Source organism: Mytilus galloprovincialis, chromosome 14 (genome assembly GCF_965363235.1).
Source record: "Mytilus galloprovincialis chromosome 14, xbMytGall1.hap1.1, whole genome shotgun sequence".
Taxonomy (NCBI): Eukaryota; Metazoa; Mollusca; class Bivalvia; order Mytilida; family Mytilidae; genus Mytilus; species Mytilus galloprovincialis.
This window is the reverse complement of record NC_134851.1, coordinates 38,554,707-38,581,952: the sequence shown is the minus strand read 5'-3', so window position 1 is coordinate 38,581,952 and position 27,246 is coordinate 38,554,707. Positions and strand designations below refer to the sequence as shown.

Here is a 27,246-nt window from a genome sequence, read left to right as displayed (position 1 = left end):
TGACTGCTTTTCGCTGCATCAGTGTGTAAAAAGAAATAATTCGTACTCTATTTGGCTTTTTAAACATTTTTAATTCGAGCGTCACTGATGAGTCTTTTGTAGACGAAACGCACGTCTGGCGTAAAAATAAAATTTTAATCCTGTTATCTATGATGAGTTTATTTGAAGTGTAGCGAACAAAAAACATGAGAGGAAAGACAAACTTTGAATAGCCAATAAAAACGCTTGTCCAAATCTTTTACCGTTGATTTGATAAACTGAATAGGTAGATACTGACAAATCTTCGTGTTAAAAAAAATACTGACACCTTAGCAAATTTAGAAATATGTTTTCCATTAAAACTGACGAAATCAAACGTGACACCAAATCAACTAACGAAAACAAAGGACAACAACTGCTATATTGTAAAATTGGTACAGAAATGTTTGTTCAATAACCAAATGGTGGGCTAAGCTCCTTGAGTCACTGATGAGTATTTTGTAGACGAAACGCGCGTCTGGCGTATATATAAAATTTTAATCCTGGTATCTATGATGAGTTTATTGTATGTAAGAGGTTTATAGATTTTGTAGAGCAACCCCAACAATCATAATAATTATTTATTGGTAAATGTGAAAATAAGAGGAATTTAACCTGCTCAGGCGGAAAAGCCTTAATATGTATTTTAAATTTTCAAAACAACGATGAAGACAAAAGTTAAAACAAATCGGATATGAATGTTTTGATATGCATTTATTTGGAATTTATCTCAGCTGTTAAAGATTATATAATATGTAAATATTCATCAGTACTACACAAAACGTTTGTTTAATATACTCCTTTCTTCATTGGCATTGGCATACCAGGCTTCATCATGTCCATCATACCCTTTGGCATTGGCATTGGCATACCAGGTTTCATCATGTCCATCATTTTCATCTTCATTGGCATTGGCATATCAGGCTTCATCATTTCCATCATTCCCATTGGCATTGGCATGTCAGGTTTCATCATTTCCATCATACCCATTGGCATTGGCATTGGCATATCAGGTTTCATCATTTCCATCATACCCATTGGCATTGGCATTGGCATATCAGGTTTCATCATTTCCATCATTTTCATTGGCATGTCTGGTTTCATCATTTCCATCATTCCCATAGGCATTGGCATTGGCATGTCTGGTTTCATCATTTCCATCATTTTCATTTTCATTGGCATTGGCATGTCTGGTTTCATCATTTCCATCATTTTCATTTTCATTGGCATTGGCATGTCTGGTTTCATCATTTCCATCATTTTCATTTTCATTGGCATTGGCATATCAGGTTTCATCATTTCCATCATTTTCATTCCCATTGGCATTGGCATGTCTGGTTTCATCATGTCCATCATTCCCATTGGCATTGGCATTGGCATATCAGGTTTCATCATTTCCATCATTTTCATTTTCATTGGCATTGGCATGTCTGGTTTCATCATGTCCATCATTCCCATTGGCATTGGCATTGGCATATCAGGTTTCATCATTTCCATCATTTTCATTTTCATTGGCATTGGCATATCAGGTTTCATCATTTCCATCATTCCCATTGGCATTGGCATTGGCATATCAGGTTTCATCATTTCCATCATTTTCATTGGCATCATTTCCATCTTTCCTTTCATCTCCATCATTTCTTTCATTTTCATCATGTCCATCATTTCTTTCATTTTCATCATGTCCATCATGCCACCTTTACCGCCCATACCGCCCATCATTTCCATTGGCATATCAGGCTTCATTGGCATCATTTCCATTGGCATCATAGGCTTCATTGGCATCATGTCCATCATGCCACCTTTGCCGCCCATACCGCCCATCATTTCCATTGGCATATCAGGCTTCATTGGCATCATTTCCATTGGCATCATAGGCTTCATTGGCATCATGTCCATCATACCACCTTTACCGCCCATACCGCCCATCATTTCCTTTGGCATCTCAGGTTTCATTGGCATCATGTCCATCATGCCACCTTTACCGCCCATACCGCCCATCATTTCCATTGGCATCATTGGTTTCATTGGCATCATTTCCATCATGCCACCTTTACCACCCATACCGCCCATCATTTCCATTGGCATATCAGGCTTCATTGGCATCATTTCCATTGGCATCATAGGCTTCATTGGCATCATGTCCATCATGCCACCTTTGCCGCCCATACCTCCCATCATCTTTTTCATGCCATAGGCGTTCACGCCAGCCAATAAGGCTACAGTTGTTAGCACAAAAAATGATGCCATGTTTTTGAGATTCGACGAAACCTGAAAAACAAGCAGTATTCGTTATACAGGCATACAACGAATAAAATTATCCAGACCACCTCTCTAAATAATAAGCCTCTACATTTTTTAACTGATATAACAGTTGTATGACGACTCAGTTGTCGTTATTAATTGTTTGTATGCACATTGAACGACAAATGTATGTGACGTATAAAATTTTCTGACGTCAAATCAATGAATATGTTCGTGGATAGTAGATGCTTTTGCGTTCTGTTAAATTATTCCTTTTAAAATTGTAATACGATGATGACTGATGTACCAATATTTTGACTATTTTATTTATTGTGTCTGTTTATTTAACGCATCAATGTAAATATATGGGAAATTGATGAGACTGTCATTAAAGTGAGAGGGTTAGCGCTATAGAACCAGGTTTAATCCACCATTTTCTACATTTGAAAATGCCTGTACCAAGTCATGAATATGACAGTTCTTGTCCATTCGTTTTTCATGCGTTTTGTTATTTGATTTTGCCATGTGATTATGGACTTTTCGAATTGATTATCCTCTAAGTTCAGTATTTTTATGATTTTACTTTTTGGAATTCATACTTAATATTGTCATTTCTGTAACCCTATACAAAATTGAAGTGTAGCATGAATGCAATGGCCTTTTTTCAGTGTTGGCTTCAAAATACCACAATTTGTAGTTGCAAATACATGTAGATGAATACAAAAGTACGTTTCAGATCAAGAATGTTCGCTTATCATGTTTTGCATTTTTTTTCAGATTTTCGAAATCCTCTGGTTTTATCCAGTTGACTGCCTTACAAAGTTTTGCTCATTGACCCCCATTTTTCTTATTAATCTATTACATGCAAAATTATAAGCCATCTGTTAAAGTCTTATAAAACCTTTATTATTTTTCATTAGTTTTTTAAACCCATGAACTTGTCAATGATAAAGCTATGAAAAATCAAGAGAGAACATTGTCCCCTTTAAATGTCAATGGCTTAAATCTCATAAACAAGAATATTGACCTATAATTTTTTTGCTCTTTTGGTTCTTTTAAAAATCCCCAATCTATATATGCTAGTGTTATGAAAAGCTTGTTATTTTGAAACTGAGTAGCGAACCTCCTTAAGCGAACAAAGTGAAAAATTATACATAAGTATGTGTATTGCAGATACCAATTTAAATAGCTTTGTTTGTAAAAACAGGAACACGATTCAAGTTTAGTATAGACTGATCTGACAGCAATGTCTTTAAAACTTGTGATAGTCCTTCATTTGATATGGATACAATAACGTATAGGTAAATATTAACAACAGAAAATGTTTATATATAGCATACGTAATAACATGTTCTAATGATTCGTCTGACTAACAAAACTGGATGGTTTCAAAGATAAATATTACAAGTCAAGTTTTACAGCAGACGATATGTGATATTCAGGTGGCAAAACCCCTAAGGGAATTAACTCTTTATTCGCTTAATATTAATACATACAAATCCAGCTTTTCATTGAACAAAATCGAGTTTTGTATACGGTTATTTATCCAATGAAGTACATCCGTTAAATTGTGTGGTTTAAATTTAGTGAAATGTTATGTTGTTTGCCAAAAGGAAAAGTTAATATTCTGTCATTACTGAATGAAAATTAAACGCGCTAAATCTATTTAAGTCCAAGTGTTGGAAACCCCCTTAAAAGCTTATAGTATCTTTGATTGATAGCCTTCTGTATGTTATATACTGTTCTAGATAATTGAATGAAGACCTGATTGTTAAAAACTAAAAATCATTACCCATTTTAAGATCATTAATCCAATAAACTGAAATGTTATTGTATGAATCATATTCCAGTAAAGGTAGATATGACATAAAAAGAATTTTATTCTATCTAATTTAGAAAAGTTAACTTTCTTTTTGGAATATTTATTGCTTTTAGTTAACTTACAATGTTGAATACTAAAGGCTGATAAAATGAAAAAAGCTGTATTTTATTTCGGGTTTTTTTTTTTTGGCATTTTCTAAAAAGTTTTGAATTAAAGTAAAACAATTGTATTTCTTTTTGAAGACATATTCCAAAGTAAAAACCTATTTGATTTCTCGAAGATAGCTGTGCCCATTAAATTAGGTTGATTACTAAAGGCTGATAATGAAAAACGCAGTATTTTATTTTGTGTTTACTTTTGACATTTTCTAAAAAGTTGTTTTGAATTAAAATTTGTTTTTGAATTTCCTTTTTGAAGACATATTCAAAAGTAATACCTATTTGATTTCTAGCCGATATTTGCGCCCATCAAATTTATGTTGAATTCTAAAGGCTGATAATGAAAAAGCAGTAGTTTATGATTTTTATTTTTTTTTTGCATTTTCTAAAAAGTTGTTTTCAATTAGAATTTGGTTTTGTATTTTCTTTTTGAAGACATATTCTAAAGTAATACCGATTTGATTTGTAGACGATAGTTGCGGCCACCAAATTTATGTTGGATACTTAAGGCTGATAATGAAAACGCAGTACTTTATTTCGTTTATTTTTTTGCATATTCTAAAAAGGTGTTCTAAATTAAAATAGGTTTTTGTATTTTCTTTTTGAAGACATATTCCAAAGTAATACCTATTTAATTTCTAGCCGATAGTTGCGCCCATCAACTTTATGTTGGATACTAAAGGCTGACAAGGAAAATTATAATTTCTTACCTGAGTTTTGACTAGGAGGCAGGTAGGTATCTATGGAAAGCCAAGGAAAGTTCTGCGATCGTTTCAGCCATCACTTGTCTATTTATATAATCGATATATTTTGCTAATTAAGCTCATTATGTAATAAAACATATGTTTTATTCAAAATAGTCCACGAATTTTATTTCCATCAAAATTATGTAATAGTAAATTCACGAAAGATATGTCTGACACCTTTTTTGTCAAATGATACATGTGTAATACATATTTTTTTACACATCATAAAATGAACACTTCAGTTGATACAACTGTTATGTTAGGGTTCATATGTTACATGTTTTTACTTTCTTTTTAATTTGAGTGACATATTTCCCACAGCTAAATGAATACAAAGTGTAAAAATGTTGTAAATATCTACATTTAGCACCATTTGATTATTCAACGCTTTTGTAAATGATTTTACGATTTTTATCTGACAAGTAGTTATTGTGGTAGTACATGTTATTGTCTATTGTGGAAAGACAAATGTAACTCTCCTAAATATGTGACGATCTGGTAAAAAATTCAGGTTTTGCGATACAGAAAAGTTCTTTTATTATTTTTGTTTTAAATATTGACTCAAATTACATTTTGAAGGAATTATAAAATTGTTATAAAAAAATAAATACACAGAAACACTGAACTCCGAGGTAAATTCAAAACGGAAAGTCCCTAATCAAATGTCAAAAAATAACAAGTCAGGAATATAACAGTTGTTATCCTTTCGTTTGATGTGTTAGGGCTTTCGGTTATGCCATTTGATAAGGGACTTTCCGTTTTCAATTTCCTCTGAGTTCAGTATTTTTGTGATTTTACTTCTTGCATACGTCACATCTTCGTGTCCTTATTTCTGATTTACAGCATCGTTCTACAAATGACTGACATTTAGAGAAAAGACTTTAAAAAGTAGTTATTTGTTTATCTTGCTCGAGTTTTTTCTCTTAACAACATCTCAGTTTCATTTAGGTGTTATCAGTAATTTCTGTATAATGTCATAATGTATGGATCGAAGAAGGATTGACCCTGATTGTAAGTAATCCTTATTAAGTTACTTGTATAAAAAAAGGCTAGAGTAGTATACCTCTGTTCGAAAGTTATAAATTGATTGAGAAAAGAGAAAACCGGGTTACAAACTAAAACCGAGGGAAACACGTCAACTTTAAGAGGAAAAATACGAAACGACTATATAACACAAACATAAACATACTATAAGATAACAACTGCCATTTTCCTGACTTGGTACAAGACATTTAAGAAACATGGGGGTTGAACCTATACAAACTAGCTAGATATCAAATAAATCAGTATACTCTCAAGTTTATGATTTTATTAGAATAAGGTGTACTTTCAACATAATAAAAAAAAATAATAAATTGAATAAAAATAATAAAAATAATCTTTCGCAGCACACATGAGGCATTAAACTTAAAATATAGATGGGACAACATCCCTAATGCGCCTCGAAAAGTCACGTGTAAAGAAAAAATCTCTGTGTAGTGATATTGGACATGTTTCTATTTTTAACAAATGACTGAACTTAATTATTTGTGGTGATTAGGAAAGTCGAGGAACATAGAATAAATGTGTAAAAATTATGAAGCTATTGAATGTGTTCAAAGTATTAAATTTTCAAAGAACTTATTGTGTTAAAAAGGGGATATTTTACCACAAGGAGCCGCATCACAAAAGGATGTTTGGGGTTTGCTAATTTACGGAAAAAGTAATCTCACTTCGTACCCCGAAAATTTAACCATATATGTGAAAATGTCACAGCTTCGAAACGAGCTATCATACATATCCAAGTTTACGATATGGAATGAGCTACAGGACATAACGTTACCATTACCGCCTATGTAAAAACAATTAAAGATATTGAGCCAGATATCTGAAGAAATAGAACAAGGTGTACAGGTCTATCAAAATCATCTCTTTTTGGGTGTACATTAGCCTGTTATATCAATTGCTATAGTAACTACAAATTATTTCAATTTTCCAGGCCAAAAAAATATAAAGTTAACAGAGTTATTTATCTATGACACAATCATCATGTATTCATTTATAAATATATATTCCATCATTCAATATGGAACCTAACTAACAAGACTAACAAAGTGTTATTAAAAGTATTAACTATAAAACGTATGGTACCCTTGTCGACACAATATACATAAATAGGGTCTTTCGTCTGTGTGTAGTATGTTCTGGATTTAAAAATAATCTGAATACTCGTAGCATATCTTCTATTTCGATCGTCACAAGTTAAGGCCATAAAGGTTGTACCTAACACAACAGGGAGACAACTGTGTAAAAATCAGCTAACATTTTAATACATTGTATTAATAGGGAAATATTAGGTTTCTCAATGATAAAAGTTAATGTTTGTTAAACTGCTATATAACCAGTATAATTTTTCTGATAAAGTGGTTGGTTCAAATTTTTTGAAATTTTTACATTTTTGTCAAAGGGTCAAAGTAAACATTTTGTCAAAATTTTATGAAAATTAAACGAGCCACATTAATATTAGCCAAGGTGCTTGGTACCACCTTATGATGCTTAGTTCATAACAGAATTATGTATGGAATGAGGCTAAAAAGGTATTCAGAAATACCCTACATGTTTTTGTTAAGTATCTTTCTCGTACCTCTCCTTTTGCACATACCATATTTGAATATTTTGGTCTTGAAGTATTAACTAATTACAGGGAACAACCGAAATACATTACATAACCCGATAAAATGCAACAACGAATAATAGATACATCCGAATAAGTCAAAACCTCAACGCCAAGTGACGTCACATTTGAATTTGTAAAACAGATCATAAAAAAATGAAAAATGACGTCACATTTGAATGAATAAGATAGAATTAGGATTGATTTAAGATTATTTGAACTAAATACTGATATTATATTTAATAACAATGCACATTTCAATACTTATTAATAGCAAACTAAGAATGTGCCATCAAAAGAAAACTAAGAATGTACCATCAAAAGAAAACTAAACCTTAATGATTAAATATTGAAGTATGTCATACACTTATAATCAACTATTTACAGTTTTGCTGAAGAGTGCAAACCAACAAAGACCAATAGGCTTATGACAGGTCCTAAGTTAGGAATCTGATGTTCAGTGGTTGTCGTTTCTTCATGTGGTCCATAAGTGGTTCTCATTTCTCGTGTTTTTAAATATAAATTAGACCGTTTGAATGGTTTTACAGTACTGTAATATTTTGGAATGCTCTATATAGTTTGCGTTCGGTGTGAGCTAATGCTCCGTATTGAAGACCGGACTTTGACCTATTATGGATTACATTTATAAACTGTGACTTGGATGAAAAGTTGTTTTATTGGCACTCATACCAAATCTTCCAATATCTATATTATGTTGTGCACAACATTTTATCAATGCATAAAACCTGATGTATTTGATTAATTATCAAAAGAATGTAGCTCTTGTCTTTTCAGATATCAATGATTGCTTATGTATTTTGTAAAGTTTTCATCTAATATATGTTTTAATAAACTGCAATGAAATCACACATATACATGATGCTGCTGGTGGAGTTTTAATTCCCCGAGGGTATCACCAACACAGTAGTCAATACCTTTGTGTTGACTGTAGTTATGATTGATATGTTCTTATTATAAATAAACTGTTAACGACCTTTGATTTTTTTTAAATACTGAGACTTTTCTACCTCAGGAATAAATTACCTTAGCTGAATTGACAAAACGTTTTGGAATTTTTGGTCTCCGGTTCTCTCCAACTTCGTACCTTATTGTCCTTTTTGACATTTTTGATTAGAGCGTCACTGACGAGTTTTTTGAAGGCGAAACGCGCGTCTGGCGTACATAAAAAATTTCAATCCGGGTATCTATTATGAGTTTATTTGTATAGATTTAATTTCTTATTGATTCATTATTTAATGAACCCGTGTGTATGTCCACGCCATAGGCTAAGGGAGCATTTAGTATTACCCTTGACCTTCAATTTGTTCGTCGGTCCTTCTGTCCGTCATTTCAGTTTATTCGTCCGTCTTCTGTCTTCTCACTCAAGCTAAAGTTTGCCTCGTGCATATATAATAAAACTTTTATGAACCAAAACTAGCAGACAATACAAATTCAGGCAAAAGTCCTGAGTTATGTCCCTATGTAACTTGAAAAATTCTAAGAACCTAAGATAGCCGACGGAGTTAGAATTTTAGCTGTGCGTTGTTTACCGTTCTAGAGTACCTTTTTAAATTCAAAGCTTGACCTAGGGTATTCGTGTCGTCAGACACATTCTTCGTTTCTTTTTATTCCGATAATGATATCAACAAAATTAAAAATGATTATAGGGAATAAACTGTACGGCATATGTTCTGCCTGAAATTGTATTAATTGAATCAACTTGACCTACAATAACACTTTGCAAAATATCGTGAGTCTAAATCTATCAATTGGAAACATAACTTCAAAGAACTGATATATTCAGTCTAGGATTATGACAGGCAATGACAATGAAAGTGTTTAACAACCTTGACTTGCTTTACAGCCTTCGCATGCCATGCAGTGGATTAAACACGAAAAAGAAGGTGTGAATACTCTTTCCGAATGGATTAAGGCTGTGGGGTCGTCGATACAAATCAGAATCAAGAAACTGCGTGGGGCAATCAATGCCCATGCTTTGTCAATCTTTCAACGCACAAATATTACAAAACACTTGTCCTACCTCCATGACAGATATGTTGTTGTCCCCGCAGATACAGCCCCACACAACATCGTGTTTGTGTGTGTGTAAATCACATTACATAAACTGCTCGATAGATGAATTAGGTGTTGACAATTCACTTGAAAGCGCAACATAATCCCAAAGACACTTACTTAAGAGAACATCTTGGATAATCATAGGTATTTTATATGTTCCTTTGTGATTTCAACTAAAGATGGAAAACTGGGTTCTCCATTACTGTATTAAATAACTTAACTATTATAAATTAAGTGTCCTTACAAAAAACAATATATTGCTGGGTCTTCCAAGTGCTCCATCGAACCTCTTTCGAATTTATTTACATCTTTTTCATCAGCAATCAAAGCAAGTGGCGTGAATCAGATGTGGGTACTCAAATATCCCAACGATCATTTAGAGTACAAACAATCTAAAACTCTTTCATCTTGCAATATTATTCAAATATTTGAATTTTCTTCACTTTACACTAGTTTTCCTTATGCCAATCTAAAAGACAAATTGAAAGAGTTGGTACTGCTAGGTTTGATAATAAAGAATGGTCAACGTAGATACAATTATCTTGTCTTAGAGAGGGACCAAACCTACTATAATGTATGTACTTATACACTCGTGTCATTGTTTGCATTCTTTGTGCATGGACAGTTTCACGTTTTTCTCAGATTCTTAGATTGTTTAATGACGTCTTAAAATCTATTGGATGTGTTTTTATTGTTTTTTTTTTCTTTTTTGAAATAATTTTTTAATCATTTACTAGAACTAATGAAACTAATAACTACAATTCTCAATAACTGCAAATAATTTAGATTGATACTTCGTGTCTTAAGAATATTTGTAAGATGTTTTATGACCTGTGTCGGTCAGATGATCAAAGCCATTTTCAAAATTTACAGTTGTTCTTATGATGTACTAAAGCACTCCTGTCCCAGTTTTGAGACGGCTACATGTAGAACGCTCTCCCAAATTAGAAGCGGATAACTTAGTGTTTCTTGTTGGTAACTGTCTGTCATATTTATTTTAAGTGTATTGCTTGTACATAGAACAAGTCGTTGGCTTTAATAAATGTATCATTTGCTAACTTACAACAGCTTTTATTTTTTATGTTACATGTCGCCGGATATCTGTTTCCTCTTGACGCAACTGTTCTCGCTCCATTTAGAGTTAGCGTGAAAATTTGTATTAAGTGTATCGTTTCTTAAACTTAACTAAACAACTCCACCTGCATATAGGATAAACATTTTCCAACTTAGTCGTTATTTCTGAGCATCCAGCAGACTGTAAAACGTCACCAGTGTCTGAGCAGACAATAGATGAACTTTTACTGTTTTTTCTGTTCTTTTGGTGGTATCCATATGACTTGGCTCTGTACTTATACATCCCGTCATTGTGATATTGTCCCATGTTCTATTGTTGATAAGGTTCACAAGTGTTTCTCATACTTTGAAATGTGAGAATATTAAGATTGAAAGCAGTACAGTCTTTCAAAGATCAAATGGACAGAATCATGTTTGAAGTTTGATCTTTTGTTCATAGTTCATTTGCTGATATTCGATGTAGTCGACCGTAGGATAATAGGGTAATACAATTCCTTTCATAGTCGTTTTTATATTGATTAGACCGATTGTTTTCCGATTTAAATTGTTTAACATTAGTCATATTTAGGGACCCTTCATAGCTTACTGTTCGGTTTGAGACAAGGCTTCGTGCTGATTTCCGTACTTTGACTCTTTTTATACATTGTTGTGACTGAGATGAGGAGATACTTAATTGGCACTCATATCATATCTTCTTAATTAGAATTAATCAACATCTTTTCTTATAAGAAAATGTCTGTATTTCCATGACAGTTGTTTTCCAATTGTTTGATGTGTTTTAGCTTTTGATCTTGCGACTCTATAATTTTGTTGGTTTTGCAAGAGTCTATTCATTGAAGATCTTAATTGTTGGAACATGAAAACAACATAATTCGAAAAAATGCAAAAAAAACGATGTCAAAAAAGCAGACAAACCACAGTAAAAAAAATATTAAATGTGAAAGACATCAAAATTAACTTCATTGGATGTGCTCATTGGTGAAGGAAATGTAGTTATATGTAGCAGTTTTATGTGTAATTTGGTCTCTTCTGAAGGGTTCTTGCATTGTCAATCATACCACATCTTAGTTTTATATTTCAAATAAGTGATAGATATATACCTCTGATTTGCTGAACACTTTTCACAAATGTGCGGCACTTATCCCAAGCTACTGCCGGAAAACTCATATACATAAGTTACCTTTTATTGGAAGATGATAACGAAATCTTAAGCTTATTCAGTCAAGTAATGAAATAATTTTCATTTTAATTTGTGTGACTTTTCGAATTTGTCATTCTTATACAAAGGAGTAAAACTTTATTATTAATGATATGTACTTTATTTTGCAATTTATCTAATACTTATTTTAGATTTATATAATATGCAAATATTCATCAGTATGGAAAATCGTGATTTAATATCCTTTCTTCATTGGCTTTGGCATTGGCATATCAGGTTTCATCATGTCCATCATCTTCATCATTTTCATTGGCATTGGCATATCAGGTTTCATCATGTCCATCATTGGCATGGGCATTGGCATTGGCATATCTGGTTTCATCATGTCCATCATTTTCATCATTTTCATTGGCATTGGCATGTCAGGTTTCATCATGTCCATCATTGGCATAGGCATTGGCATATCTGGTTTCATCATGTCCATCATTTTCATCATTTCCATTGGCATAGGCATATCAGGCTTCATCATTTCCATCATTTTCATTTTCATTGGCATGGGCATATCTGGTTTCATCATGTCCATCATTTTCATTGGCATTGGCATATCTGGTTTCATCATGTCCATCATTTTCATCATTTTCATTGGCATTGGCATATCTGGTTTCATCATGTCCATCATTTTCATTGGCATTGGCATATCAGGCTTCATCATCTCCATCATTTTCATTTTCATTGGCATTGGCATATCTGGTTTCATCATGTCCATCATTTTCATCATTTCCATTGGCATTGGCATATCAGGTTTCATCATGTCCATCATTCCCATTGGCATTGGCATATCAGGCTTCATCATTTCCATCATTTTCATTGGCATCATTTCCATCATTTTTGGCATCATTTCCATCTTCCCTTTCATCTCCATCATTTCTTTCATTTTCATCATATCTTTCATTTTCATCATGTCCATCATTTCTTTCATTTTCATCATTTCCATCATACCACCTTTACCGCCCATACCGCCCATCATTTCCATTGGCATATCAGGCTTCATTGGCATCATTTCCATCATGCCACCTTTACCGCCCATACCGCCCATCATTTCCATTGGCATCATGTCCATCATACCACCTTTACCGCCCATACCTCCCATCATTTCCATTGGCATCATCTCCATTGGCTTCATAGGCTTCATTGGCATCATTTCCATTGGCGGTGGCATCTTTTTCATTCCATAGGCATTTACGCCAGCCAATATGGCTACAGTTGTTAGTACGAAAAATGAAGCCATATTTTGTGATTTGACGAAACCTAAAAAAGCAAGTATTAGTCTTTATCACTAGAAAGTATGAATAATCCAAACAATCGGCATGTTTTGTTTTTGTAATTAGCTTAAAATTTTGATAAAATTTCATACCTTATTTAATTTTTTTTAATATGTTATGAAAAAGGTGTGTGGCAGAACAGTTTAGGAAATAGGAAAATGCCTTTCAGGAATCTGACAGTTGTTATAAAAAATGTCTGTACCAAGTCAGTAATATGACAGTTGTTATACATTCGTTTGATGTGTTTCTGCTTTTGATTTTGCCATATGTTTAGAGACTTTCCGTTTTGAATTTGCCTCGGAGTTCGGTATTTGTTATTTTGCTTTTTATACTGTCCTTCATGTGTTTGTGTTTATGCATTTCTAATGAATATAGACCGTGAAATGCATCTCAAACGCACAAAAATTGATATAGTGATATTTTCATTTAATATTCTAATAAAGATCTCATAATATGTTGAAGTGGTCAGTTGGTTATGTTTACTCATTGTTTTAGTAATTGTAAATTGTTAAGGTAATTAACCTTGTTGAAAATCATATACAAATGTCTTTGTGCAATTCATGCATTCAGAAGATTTATTGCACTAGTGCAATATTAGAATTTATTGCACGCTAAGTTTTGGTTACTTTCTGTGGGAAATATTTTATTGCTATGCAATAATAAAACGTCTTGCATTTATCCATACATATGATTAAATCATTAGGAATATGATTGCAAAGAGTTGCATAATTATATAATGAAATAAGAGTTTGCTAGTTATTACACTGTTGCATCCGATGTGCCCTTCTTTAATTACTTTAACATTTTAATCAGATCAGATCAAACCCAAAGATGAATTGATACATGAATACATGCATTGGTATAAAACCATTATTAATGATATGTACTTTATTTTGCAATTTATCTACTACTTTTTTTAGATTTATATAATATGTAAATATTCATCAGTATGGAAAATCGTGATTTAATATCCTTTTTTCTTTGGCATTGGCATTGGCATATCAGGTTTCATCATGTCCATCATTTTCATCATTTTCATTGGCATTGGCATATCAGGTTTCATCATGTCCATCATTGGCATGGGCATGGGCATGGAATATGATTTCAAAGAGTTGCATAATTATATAATGAAATAAGAGTTTGCTAGTTATTACACTGTTGCATCCGATGTGCCCTTTTTTAATTACTTTAACATTTTAATCAGATCAGATCAAACCCAAAGATGAATTGATACATGAATACATGCATTGGTATAAAACCAAAAAGGATACTAAAAGAATAAATCTTTTATCTGAAATTTATTGTACATGTAATAGATCGTGAACTAAATCTCTATTAATGTATGTACCGACACTGATATCAAACAACATACACAATGTTTTTGTATGTATAAAGCCAGTAACATGACAAGTCAAATAAATTTCATAATTAGCACGCAAAATATACAGATAGAGTTGAATTAAACTAAGCATCAAACTTCACTTAAAACGCCATAAAGTGTCTAAGGAATTTTGGTTATCGACACATCCTTGTTATAAAGAAACAGAAAAGGATGATACTTCAATGTTATATAAACAAATGATAAGTCTTTTACAAACTTTTATAAAATATGAGCAACAGACTAGTTTAGAGGTGGTACCCAATACCTTGATTTTATTAATTAGTTCGTTGAATATTTATAGAATGTTGACAAAATATTAAATTTGACCCTTTGACAAAAATAAATTAAAGTTTCAAAAAGCTTGAACCTAACATTTTATCGGAAAAATCACAATGGATGATATGTATAGCAGTTTATCAAACACTAATTTGGATTATTGGGAATTTTCACAATAAAATGTAATTAATTGTTAGCTGGATACTATAGAGTTATATCCATGTACATGATGGTTGGTGTGTACAACATTGAAAAATGTATTTTAGAATATAAATGCCTTATCAGTATTTCAATATTTTCTTTAATAAAAAAAAAATATCTTTTTTAAATTTTACTTTGAATATACCAACTTAACCCTTATTTGCTTTTCATGTGAAATTCACATCTTTCTAGAGTATCTAATATACTGATAATGAGTTAATGTCTTTCTTACCTGAGGTCTAACTAGATGACAGGATAGTATCAATGGATAGCCAAAGAGAGATCTGCGATTATTTCAATCAGCATTTGGCTATTTATAAGATCAATTATTTTTGCTAATTAAGCTTATTACGTAATGAAACATATGTTTTATCAAAAATATGCATGGAAATTTATTTTCATCAAAATTGTGTGATCGTCATTACACGATAGCCATGTCTGACACATATTTTTGACATATAAATCATATGTTCAACATCATTGAATTAACACTCTAATTTACACAACTATCTTGTAAGACTACAAAATATTACTTTTTTCATTGACATCTTTCCTAAAGATTCTTCATGCATACACCAAAGGATTACATAGTGTAAAAGTGTTATAATTGTTATTATCTACATTTAAAGCCATTCGAAATACATTATTATAAGTCTACGTTGCCATGGATTTACCATTTCTGATCTAATAAAGAACAACTATTGAGGTCCGCATGTAACATCTGACCAAAATCATAATACGTCTCTGTTGCAATGGATTTAACCTTTTCTGATCTAAGAATATCAACTATATCGGTACTACATGTAGCCTCCGACAAACATCACAATAATCCTCTGTTGCCATTGATTTAACCATTTTTAATTTTACAACGTCTAAAAAGTTACTATTGTGGTAGTGTATGTAGTCGTTTATTGGATATAGGACAATGGTGCTCCCTACTACGCAATAGATGTGGTTAGCATGATCAGAATTTACTGGTATGCGCAACGTTATCTATTGCGTAGTAGCTAAGACTTTTTTTATATCAACAATTATAATATGCATAGAAAACATCCGTCCATGACCTGTAGAGATATTTTGGTTTATCTTTATCTATTGCAGGTAAATCATAAATGTGTATTCTTTAAATATTTTGTCGAAAAAAACATTTTTGTTTATTCTGGTAATATTCTTCGTTATTAAAAACGTGTTTTAATTTCCTTATGTCCCACTATGTCAAGTTTCAGGTGAAATAACTGAACACGAATTTGATGTCTTAGGGTTAAATAAGAATTGGCTGATGCCTCATCGCTTAATATAACTGAAAATATATCTTGATATATTCCCTATACACTGGTGTATTTTGGTGGGGTTTGTTTTGCTCAGTCTCTACTTTTCCTCATTGTGTTATGTTACTTGTTTCAGTATGCATTATGAATTTTTATCATATATTTAGTACAAAATACAGCTATTTTGTATATCTAATAAAGGTTCTTTTTTCCAGTCTGTATCACCTACCCTGTATCTCATACCCCGTATCGCATGGCTAAACCCGTATCGCATACCCCGTATCGCATACCTTTTTTTTTTTTTTTTTTTTTTTAACTAAAGTCAGTTTTTTAGGGTTTTCTTTGCTTAAGAATTTTTTTTCTAAAAATAGGTAATTTTTTGGAATGACGTCATTGTTTGGTATGTAACGTCACGTACATCAAGTTTTCATATTGTATGTGACGTCACGAACAACAAGTTTTTACAACATATTTTTTGGCACACTCAATGCAACTATAAAAAATACAAAACACTTAAATATATACAATAATAAACAAAATATTTTCAAAACAACAGATTGTAAGGTAACCTAGGTGCTTCGTATAAATAATTGAGCAGTTATTTTAAAGCTTTGAAACAAGACAAAAGCAGAACTGAAGGTAACCCAGTGCTATGGATCAGAAAACAGTTCATATACTTTAATACTCTTCTGTTGAAATATATGATAAAGCGTATAATACATGGCAAAATCCGTATCACATGCCGTATCACCCTCGACCAATATCATCCCTCGGGCCTAAAGGCCCTCGGGCTGATATTGATGTCTCGGGATGATACGACATATAATACGGATTTTGCCATGTATTATTCTCTATGAATATCACTTTGATATATTTCGCCTGTCCTTTTGCAAATTAACATATTTTAGTATCCATATTTTTACGTGTTTTAAAGAATCATTGAAATATACTGTATTGTTATTATAAGCTAACATATATGTGGAGTTAAGTAGAACGCTTGATTACCAGAAAACGCAATAAAAAGTCTATTTTTTTGCATTAATGGAATAAGTAACCTATCAATCAAATTTAAGAGGGATAATAAAACAATAACGAATTTGAATGAACCAGAGCCACTTTGAACCTTAACGTCGTCCTATAAATTATTAGTATTTTTAGTATACGAATGGAATTACCAAGAAATAGTTCAAGTGGTATTCCCATATATTTTCAGACAAAACAATAATATTTGGAAGAATTTGTGAGTGTACGGTATTGAAAGTAATTATGAGGTTATATCTAATAAACTCATTTCTTACTTATTTACTCTAAGTGTGTTGATCAAGAGTTAGTTCAATATCAAGATTCATTATTCACAATTCAAATTTAATTTGTTAGACAATTTGTATCCATGCAATAAATGGTAATGTTATCGATAAATACATCCCTGTCACAAATCAGCCGCCTGTAATTCAGAAGTTGTTGTTAGGTGATGTACGTCATGTATAACTGTCGTTCATTATTTTGTTTATAAAACAAGCCATTAGTTTTCCCGGTCGTGTTGTTTAACAATTTTTTAGCTCTGCTGGATATATAGCGTGCTTCACGGTATGGGTTTTTTTTTCAGGTTGAAGGTTGTACAATAGATTATAGTTATTAAAGCTTAACTTGGAGTACTCTTCGATCTGTATTTATTGTATTTTTGTTGGTTGGATATACAAGTACCCGGCCACGTCCACGCTGTTTACTTTTCATATTTGTATCCATGTGATGAGTTAAATATTTTTCAACTGATTTTTATAGTTCGTTCTTATGATGTACTGTTAAACCAGTTTAGTGGATATCGTTTTTTTATGCGTTTCATATTTGTTGTTCGTTCATTTTTTGTACATAAAGCAGGCATTTAGTTGTCTCGTTTGAATTTTTTTACATTTCTTATTTCGATGCCTTTTATAGCTGACTATGCCTCATGGGCTTCGGTAATTGTCTAAGGCAGTACGGGGACCTACAGTTGTTAATTTCTGTGTCATTTGGTCTCTTTTAGAGAGTTGTCTTATTGGCAATCTTATCACGTCTTCTTTTTTGTAAGTGTAGCGGCCAAATTTGAGAACAAAAACATTGTTGCCTATTGTTGTATTTTGTTAATTAGTGATATTCTGTTTTAAGAAAAGTTACTTTCCCTTTACTTTAATGAACCCCTACAGGAAATTTGCACGAAACGTGATTGGTGAAAATCTTTGATTATTATGAAAATAAGGAATACTAGAGTCAACCAATATGTCATGCTTCTTTTATTTATTACAGATTAATTATCTTTCATGTTATAGTTAAAAATTTTGAGTTTAATTGATGTAAAACTGATAAAACTTGACTTTGATAATTTGGCAATTATTTATCGTAAATGTTCATAATATTGCTTTTTTTTAAAGAGAACAAGAGTATGCTACTACCGTCAATGTTATAATAGATGCACTTTTATTTTGTATTATGGTTCAGAAAATGTTAGTTTTTATTGTAGAATTTAGTGTGGTTTATCTTTTATATTGTAGTTAATCTTTTAGTACCAACATAAAGAGAATTGAACGGAAGGAATTAGTATTTTATTTGGTATAGACATCATAGTAGGTATGAAGAGTGAAATTGTTCTCAATAATTAAATTATAGCAAAATACGCTGTTTTTGGCATAATGATTAATTGAACGACTGACAAAAGTATACTGAGAATAATAATGTTTACAGAGATTTAATGGTTTTAGTTACTCTGATTGCAACTCAAAACAAAAACAAAAACACGTTTACTTGTACATGAGCTGATATGACACAGAACACATATTATTGATACAAATTCTGTAATATTATATGAAAAGAAGGAAATTGAAAAGATTTAAAATATTACACTATTTTTAACTCTTTCTTTTTTTTATGTAAAAATCATAATATTTTTTTTAATAACCTATACCAAGTATAAAAAAAGATGTGGTATGATTGTCTATGAGACAACTCTCCACAAGAAACCAAAAACGACACAGAAATTAACAAATTTCGGTCACCGTACGGCCTTCAACAATGAGCAAAGCACGTATCCCATAGTCTGCTATAAAAGGCCCCGAAATGACAATTTAAAACAATTCAAACGAGAAAACGAACTAAGGTAAATGTATATTTTCTTATTTTTAGATGCATATATTCACAGTATATATAACTTATACTTATAAAATAAGGTTGACATTTATAATGTTTGAATTAACGTATTGAAGTTTGTTGCACCTAGCCGGACTTATGAAACGTCATTTGTAATTGAGAAGAACGTTGATGAACCAGGGTTTTGTCAAAAACGTATTTTCCTTTTTCTGAAAAGTTTATCGGAAGATACCAAAAAATTCTTGATAAATATTCCGTTTCAACTTCACAAATACGACATGATGGTATGGTTGTTTATCACCTTCATTACTTGTTATGGTGTTCTTTATTTGTATTAGTTTGTAAATCTATACTTTTTAGTCAATTTATGTGTTATCCTTTCGGTTTGCCTCGATATATATGCAATCTGCCATTGTGTTATTGTGCTGTGGTCATGTTTTGGCATTCTAGTCTTTCATTTTTACTCATATGTTTTTCTATATGCTATTTTACTGTTTTGTGTAGACACATTTGTTTATATTATTGTGATTAAGAAACAATGTTGACTGCTGTATCCCATTTTTTTACAATTCGTTTTTCGTAAATTGTATTGTTATATATTATGTCAATATTTTTTCAACTAAACTGTTCATGTCGGGGTCTTTTATAGCTGACAGTACATTATCATTCTTTGTCTCATTGTTGATGGTTGTACGTTTGCATATAGTTACTGACATTCACTTCATTTAAATTTTGGTAGATAGCTGTCTCATTGGGATTCATACCACATTTCCTTATTTTCATAGGTTTGTTTTACGAAATATAAAGAACTTGAAGACAGGCGTCTGTATCACTGAAATCCCATAAGGACCTTTGTGCCAAATTTTTCAATCTTTTGCAAATTAGTAACTGCTAACAGTAAACAATTTTTAGTTATGAATGATATATACATTTATTTGCAACTTATCTACAACTGTTTAAGATCTATATAATATGTAAATATTCATCAGTATGGCAACTCATTGTTTAATATACTCCTTTCTTCATTGACATTGGCATTGGCATATCAGGTTTCATCATTTCCATCATTGGCATTGGCATTGGCATATCAGGTTTCATCATTTCCATCATTTTCATTTTCATTGGCATTGGCATATCAGGTTTCATCATGTCCATCATTTTCATCATTTTCATTGGCATTGGCATATCAGGTTTCATCATGTCCATCATTTTCATCATTTTCATCATTTTCATTGGCATTGGCATATCAGGTTTCATCATGTCCATCATTTCATCATTTTCATTTTCATTGGCATATCTGGTTTCATCATGTCCATCATTTTCATCATTTTCATTGGCATTGGCATTTCAGGTTTCATCATGTCCATCATTCCCATTGGCATTGGCATATCTGGTTTCATCATGTCCATCATTCCCATTGGCATTGGCATATCTGGTTTCATCATGTCCATCATTTTCATCATTTTCATTGGCATTGGCATATCTGGTTTCATCATGTCCATCATTCCCATTGGCATTGGCATTGGCATATCTGGTTTCATCATGTCCATCATTTTCATCATTTTCATTGGCATTGGCATATCAGGTTTCATCATTTCCATCATTCCCATTGGCATTGGCATTGACATATCTGGTTTCATCATGTCCATCATTCCCATTGGCATTGGCATTGGCATATCAGGTTTCATCATGTCCATCATTTCCATCTTCCCTTTCATCTCCATCATTTCTTTCATTTTCATCATGTCCATCATTTCTTTCATTTCCATCATTTCCATCATTTTACCCTTCATTTCCATCATTGGCATCATTTCCATTATTCCACCTTTACCGCCCATACCGCCCATCATTTCCATTGGCATCATTTCCATTGGCATCATAGGCTTCATTGGCATCATTTCCATTGGCGGTGGCATCTTTTTCATTCCATAGGCATTAACGCCAGCCAATATGGCTACAGTTGTTAGCACGAAAAATGAAGCCATGTTTGAGAGTCGACAAAACCTGAAAAAACAAGCAGTACGTATTATAACTGGAATATATAATTAATGCATGCATTGTTTTTTTATTAAACAATTAGCTTAACGTTTGAGATATATTTTTTCTCTAAATCTAATATCTAATGATATGTAATGAACATTCGTCACAACTCGGTCGATGCCGTACCTCGAAGAGAATAGCGGAGTCACCCGAGGATAGCCGATTGATGTAATGAAGACAGGTGATTTTCAAAAATAAGGTTTTTGTAACAGATGGTTGTATTGACCTTGCTTGAGTTTGAGCATTTAACGTAAAGATAAATCAAGAAAAACGTTGGGATCGCACAATAAAGTGTTAATTTCATTTGATATTCAAATAAAAATATCATGCTGTTTTGAAGCGATCAATTAATTAAGTGTTTACGTTATATTAGTAATTGTAAATTGTATAGGTAAATACTCATTTTGACAATCAAATACAAAACTTTGTGCAATAAATCATAAACAGACTGCCATTATTGCAATTATTATGATCATATCAATATGAATAAAAATGGAAAGACTTGCATATTCAAAAATGAAATAAGTGTTTACTAGTTTTTTTTCAAATTGGTCGTGCATCCGAAGTGCTCTTCCTTTTTAAACTCATTTAGGAAAAATCAAACCCAAATATGAATACATACGTGCTCTTTTGATTTATCTTAATCAGGAACAATCAAAACCAAAGTTGATTTCATACTTGATACGTGAGTTGGTATAAGATCAAAAAGGATAGTAAAGGTATAGGTCGTTTAAATAAAATATAAGCGTAGTTAATCGTGAACTAAACGTCTATAAATATATGTATCGATTAAGGTATCTGACAACAAAACTAATTGTTTTATTGTATTTATAACGATCGTTACATGCCTCTTAAGTCAACTAAACTGGATAATTAGTATGCAAAATGTAAAGACAGAAATGAATCAAACTGAGCATCAAGTATAACTTTAAAGCACGCCAAAAAATGTCTAAAGAAATTTATGTGGTCAGCACATCATTTTTATAAAGAAAAAGAGATAGGGTGATACTTTAATTGTATATAAAAAAAAATAATAAGTTTTTCCAAACTTTAATAAAATATGAGCAAAAGACTAGACAAAGGTATCAAATACCTTGACTGATAAAAAAGCTGTTTAATATTTCTAGAAATGTTTGTGACCCTTTGTCAAAAAAATATAAATTTCAAAAAACGTTAACCACAGACTTAATCGAGAAATGTTAATGGCTATAAAGCAGTTTATCAAACACTAATTGTGTTCATTGAGCAGCTTCATATTTCTTTTATAACAGAACGTGAATAAATCGGTCAGTTGAATTCTATAGAGTTATCTTCCTGTATATGCTGTAGTGTATGTACAACATTAAAGAATATATTTGAGAAATTCGTTATCAGTATGTAATTATTTTCTTTAATCCTAAAATGTTTTACATTTTAAAATTTTACTTTTATCATAATACACCAACTTAATACGTATTTGCTTTCTCGGTGAAAAACGCACTTTTCTAATGTATATGGTATAATGAAGTCTCAAATTAAGTTAATTTCTTTCTTACCTGAGGTTTAACTAGGTGGCAAGTTAGTATCGATGGATAGCCAAAGAAAGATCTGCAATTGTTTGAACAATCATTTGCCTTTTTATGCAATCTATAATTTTTGCTCATCAAGATTATTATGTAATAAAACATATGTTTTATTAAAATTATGCATGGACAGATATTTCATCAAATTTGTGTGATCGTTATTACACGATAGCCATGTCTGACACATATTTGTCATACAATACATCTTTTCAACATCATAAAACTAACACTCTAACTTACACAACTACCTTGTTAGGATTCATAATATAACATGTGTTTTTCATTGAGTATTTTTGTTCATTGACATCTACTGCATATTCCCATAGATTCCTTCATTCATAAACGTCAATGAATACATAGTTTGAAGTTGTTTAAATTGTAATTATCTACATATAAAGCCTTTTGACCCACAATCAAATTAATCCCAGCCAATACTTGCATCTCATGGATCCCAATGAACTTGAAATTAAGGATACTACTGATACTAGAATGACTGCTTCATACCTTGATCTTTTCCTCAATATTGACACTGATGGACGACTTCACACGAAAATCTATAATAAACGGGATGATTTCAACTTCCCAAATATCAATTTCCCATTTCTCAGCAGTAACATACCCTCTGCCCCTACGTATGGTGTTTACATATCACAATTAATACGTTATTCACGTGCATGTTCTCACTATACAGACTTCATATACAGGAGTGTGCTCCTACCACAGAGACTGCTCCAACAAAGTTATGAGGAGGACAGTTTAAAAATGACACTCCGTAAATTTTACGGACACCATCACGAATGGGTTGATCCATACGATGTATCTTTGTCCAAACTATCTATGGACATTTTTACCACGTGTTATATTGTGATTTGTCATTACGTCTTCTGATCTTTTTATTACCGAACGTGACTTATTCCCGAAAGTGACTGTTTTGCTGAGTGTATATTCGTATTGCTTTAAGACGTGGCACGGTACTTTTACATCCCAAATTAATTTGTTGGGTTTTGATGTTGTGTTTATTGTTGTCATCGCATTTTTTTCTGTTATATTCGTGTGTTGTGTTGGGGATAACTACTTATCCAGTTTATTTGGTAGATTTAATTTTGGAACAACGAAATTTACACGATATATTTGGTTTGCAGTTTGATAACAAGAAATACCCACAAAGCTAGATAATACAATTACTTATCTTATTACTACTACAATTGAATATAAATTAGTGTTATAATTTTAACTGTTATTGATATAAGTAAGATAAGTCATACAAATCTAATCTTGAATTTCATCCAAATTCTTTCTTAATTTTCGGAACACGTTTTAGAAATTTAAATGTGACGTCACTTTGGGCGTTGCATTGACAATGGCTAACATGGCTGTGATTTTGTAATGTATTCGTTTTTATTCTATAGCTAGTCACCACTGCAGTTAAAGTATGTATATCTATCATAAAGTCATTTTATAAAATTTACTGTTTGCAGAACTATGAATTCTTCTTGATAATAATGATGTTTTTCCCATTAAAGCGGGAGGTTTGGCATGCGACAAAACCAGGTTCAACCCACCATTTTTGTCATAAAATGCCCTGTACCAAGTCAGGAAAACGGCCATTGTGACATTACAGCTCGTTTCTGTGTGTAGTACATTTCGGTGTTGTGTCTCTGTTATGTCGTTGTTCTCTCATATTTGATACGTTTCCCTCAGTTTTATTTTGTAACCTGGATTTGTTTTTCACAATCGATTTATGAATTTTGAACAGCGGTATACTACTGTTGCCTTTATTTAATTATTGTCATCCTTCAACGTGCATGTTTGAACTGAAATTTAACTAATACCTTAAAATAAGTACAGTACAGGAGATGTTGTTTCGATATCTCAATATCATAAGCATTGATGAGTGCAATCCCGGCGAAGGAAGAACAAAAAAATTGCTTCAGTAAAATTTCAGATATTATTCTGATTTAATGTATTCAATACATATTGTTTGAAACAACTAATCTTATTGCTAATTATAAAACATGATACTTTTGTAAAAATCACATAAACAAGACTGTTCTATATGTAGGTTTTTGTTCTACATATACATTTTGTCACTGAAAGGAGGTTATGTGAGTAGAAGTTTTTAGTTCATAAGAAATAAGTTTTAATTGAAAATTAAAAATTAAAAAAAAATCATAACGGCTCAAAATGTTTTCGTTACTTCATCTCTTTTGACCTTCCCTCTCATTAGTATTTAAAATATCTATCTTTGTACATTTTACATAAGTGTTCCTTATTCCAAACTTAAAGAAAAATTGGATGAATCAATTGGGCTTTGTTTCATAGTGTGAACAACCATCGTTGAAACAAAAATATTTTCTTAAGGAAAGATCGTACTAGATCATATGTAAAAATAAATGTATACTATTCTAAAAATGCTTGATTTATAAAGTATCAACACATTTGATACTACTGGAGGTAGTATTTCTCAAAAACCAATTCGAATTCATATGAGCACTACCTGCGCTTCGGGTGTGTTACTTTATTCGTATGAAGCTGACTGTATAAATGAGCTTCTAAGAATGAAAATAAGCCGTCATTATCCTTTAACATCACATTTCGCTGCATATATGGTATTTTATCGCTGAATAATGGAACGTATGAATAATCTGGATAAACGCACATACCGTTAAAATGTGTTCACCTCTTTTCTTACAATGAGGGTCAGTTTAAGAAAAATAAACTTTACGACCAAAGAGTCCTTTTTAGTTATATCAATTGTGAATTTTTCATTTCGAAGAAGCAACATTCCCCACAAATTATGAAACTAATGTCTCCCAGCTAATACGATATTCTTTAGCTATTATTTCCTATCATGATATCCTGTTTGAAGTTGTAACTCACAAGAAATCAATCGAATCAAGAGTACCGGGTTGTGAATTTAATTCATCCCTTTTAGAATTATACGGACGCCATCATTTATAGAACGGCACCTCGCTAGGATTAAAGTGAAATTATAATGACAATTTTTGTCCTCAGTATATAGGTTTCCGGTGCTTGTCTTCATCTTATTTATTGTTATATCTCATTCCTATAAATGCTGCGTTTTAAAAAAAAAAAAGTTACATATCACAGCGTAGAAAATACTTCTCAGTACAGGGCTAAGGAAAATATAATATATTGTACTCACAAAAATAACACGACGGTTGCTTAATAAGGAACATGATCATTTTTTCCTTCTGGTGTCCCCTGCAACCATTCCTAGTGTTGTTTAGATAATGTTTATGTTGATCTTGTCTCAGTTCTAAGAGTCCTTCCTTGAGTATTTTTACTTTTTCAATGTCTGTATTGTTCATACTGACAACATGGTTTGTCATGCCAAACACGGTCGATTTTAAGGGTTAGGACAATATACATTACCAATAATTAATGAGTTTGGTGACTTCTTATGGTTCAATTAGAATTGCCTGATGTCTCATCGGTTGATATTATCACCTTAGTGTGTAGATGTTATACCACAAAATCATAGTCAGCAATTCTAGTTGCAAATAAAACAGGGTAAAAAAGAATCTTTGACTGTTGTAAAAAATTAATCCTACATTTCATTGCCGTAAAAAGTTTCTTGGTCAAAGACATATATCTTTGGCGTTTCAAGCACGATTATTGTTTTATGTGTTGTTTATATGCAACATTTTGGAACATTTTGGAACTTCGAGATTACATGGTTACTAAAGCTTGTAAATAGGGAAAAGAGATACAAATTTGATTGGTTAACTCTCAGTGATTGCAATAAAATGTTAATTGAATTTTTTTCATCCGTATTGGATTACCAGAAAACACACTTAAACGTCTTAATTTTGGAATTAACAGAGTTATGGTTATGTTTTTTAATAATTACATTAGATGTATGATTCATTATAATACGTTATTCTGATTGGCTAACTGCACATCACGTGTCATTCCGTAAGCAATTGCATTACACATCAAAACTTATCATTCATGATAACCTCTAGGTACGACAATAAAGTGCACAGGTAAATTGAATAAAAACTTGGTAAAAATCGTGTTTTCATGATCCTAGCTAAAAAAAATGTAATTATAAGTATTGAATGCTTCTTTTTGTAACTTCAAAGGGTTGAAAAAGCGTTGA

General features: G+C 31.8%; 1 protein-coding gene across 4 annotated transcripts; it reads right to left on the bottom strand.

Moving 5' to 3' along the window:
• Positions 1-713: 713 nt before the first annotated feature.
• Positions 714-23,171, bottom strand: LOC143058075 (uncharacterized). Of its 4 annotated transcripts, none has more exons than XM_076231538.1 (4): positions 23,094-23,171; positions 21,399-21,522; positions 13,011-13,064; positions 714-2,142 (listed from the first exon to the last, which is right to left on the bottom strand). In XM_076231538.1, exons 2-4 carry the CDS (start codon positions 21,501-21,503, stop codon positions 808-810), a joined length of 1,494 nt encoding a protein of 497 aa, XP_076087653.1. In that variant the 5' UTR covers positions 21,504-21,522; positions 23,094-23,171; the 3' UTR covers positions 714-807. The 4 variants fall into 4 exon arrangements, with proteins under 4 accessions (XP_076087653.1, XP_076087652.1, XP_076087651.1 ...); XM_076231537.1 differs by lacking the exons at positions 21,399-21,522; positions 23,094-23,171 and adding exons at positions 13,134-13,258; positions 15,363-15,428; XM_076231536.1 differs by lacking the exons at positions 21,399-21,522; positions 23,094-23,171 and adding an exon at positions 15,363-15,428 and having other exon boundaries at positions 13,011-13,258.
• Positions 23,172-27,246: the final 4,075 nt, after the last annotated feature.

Coding starts and splice junctions, on each gene's coding strand:
- LOC143058075 (XM_076231536.1), bottom strand. CDS start 13,238: ATGGCTTCATTTTTCGTACTAACAACTGTAGCCATATTGGCTGGCGTA. Junction 2,143..13,010: donor GTAAAGGTGGCATGATGGAA/ATGATGCCAATG, acceptor CCAATGAAGCCT/ATGATGCCAATGGAAATGAT.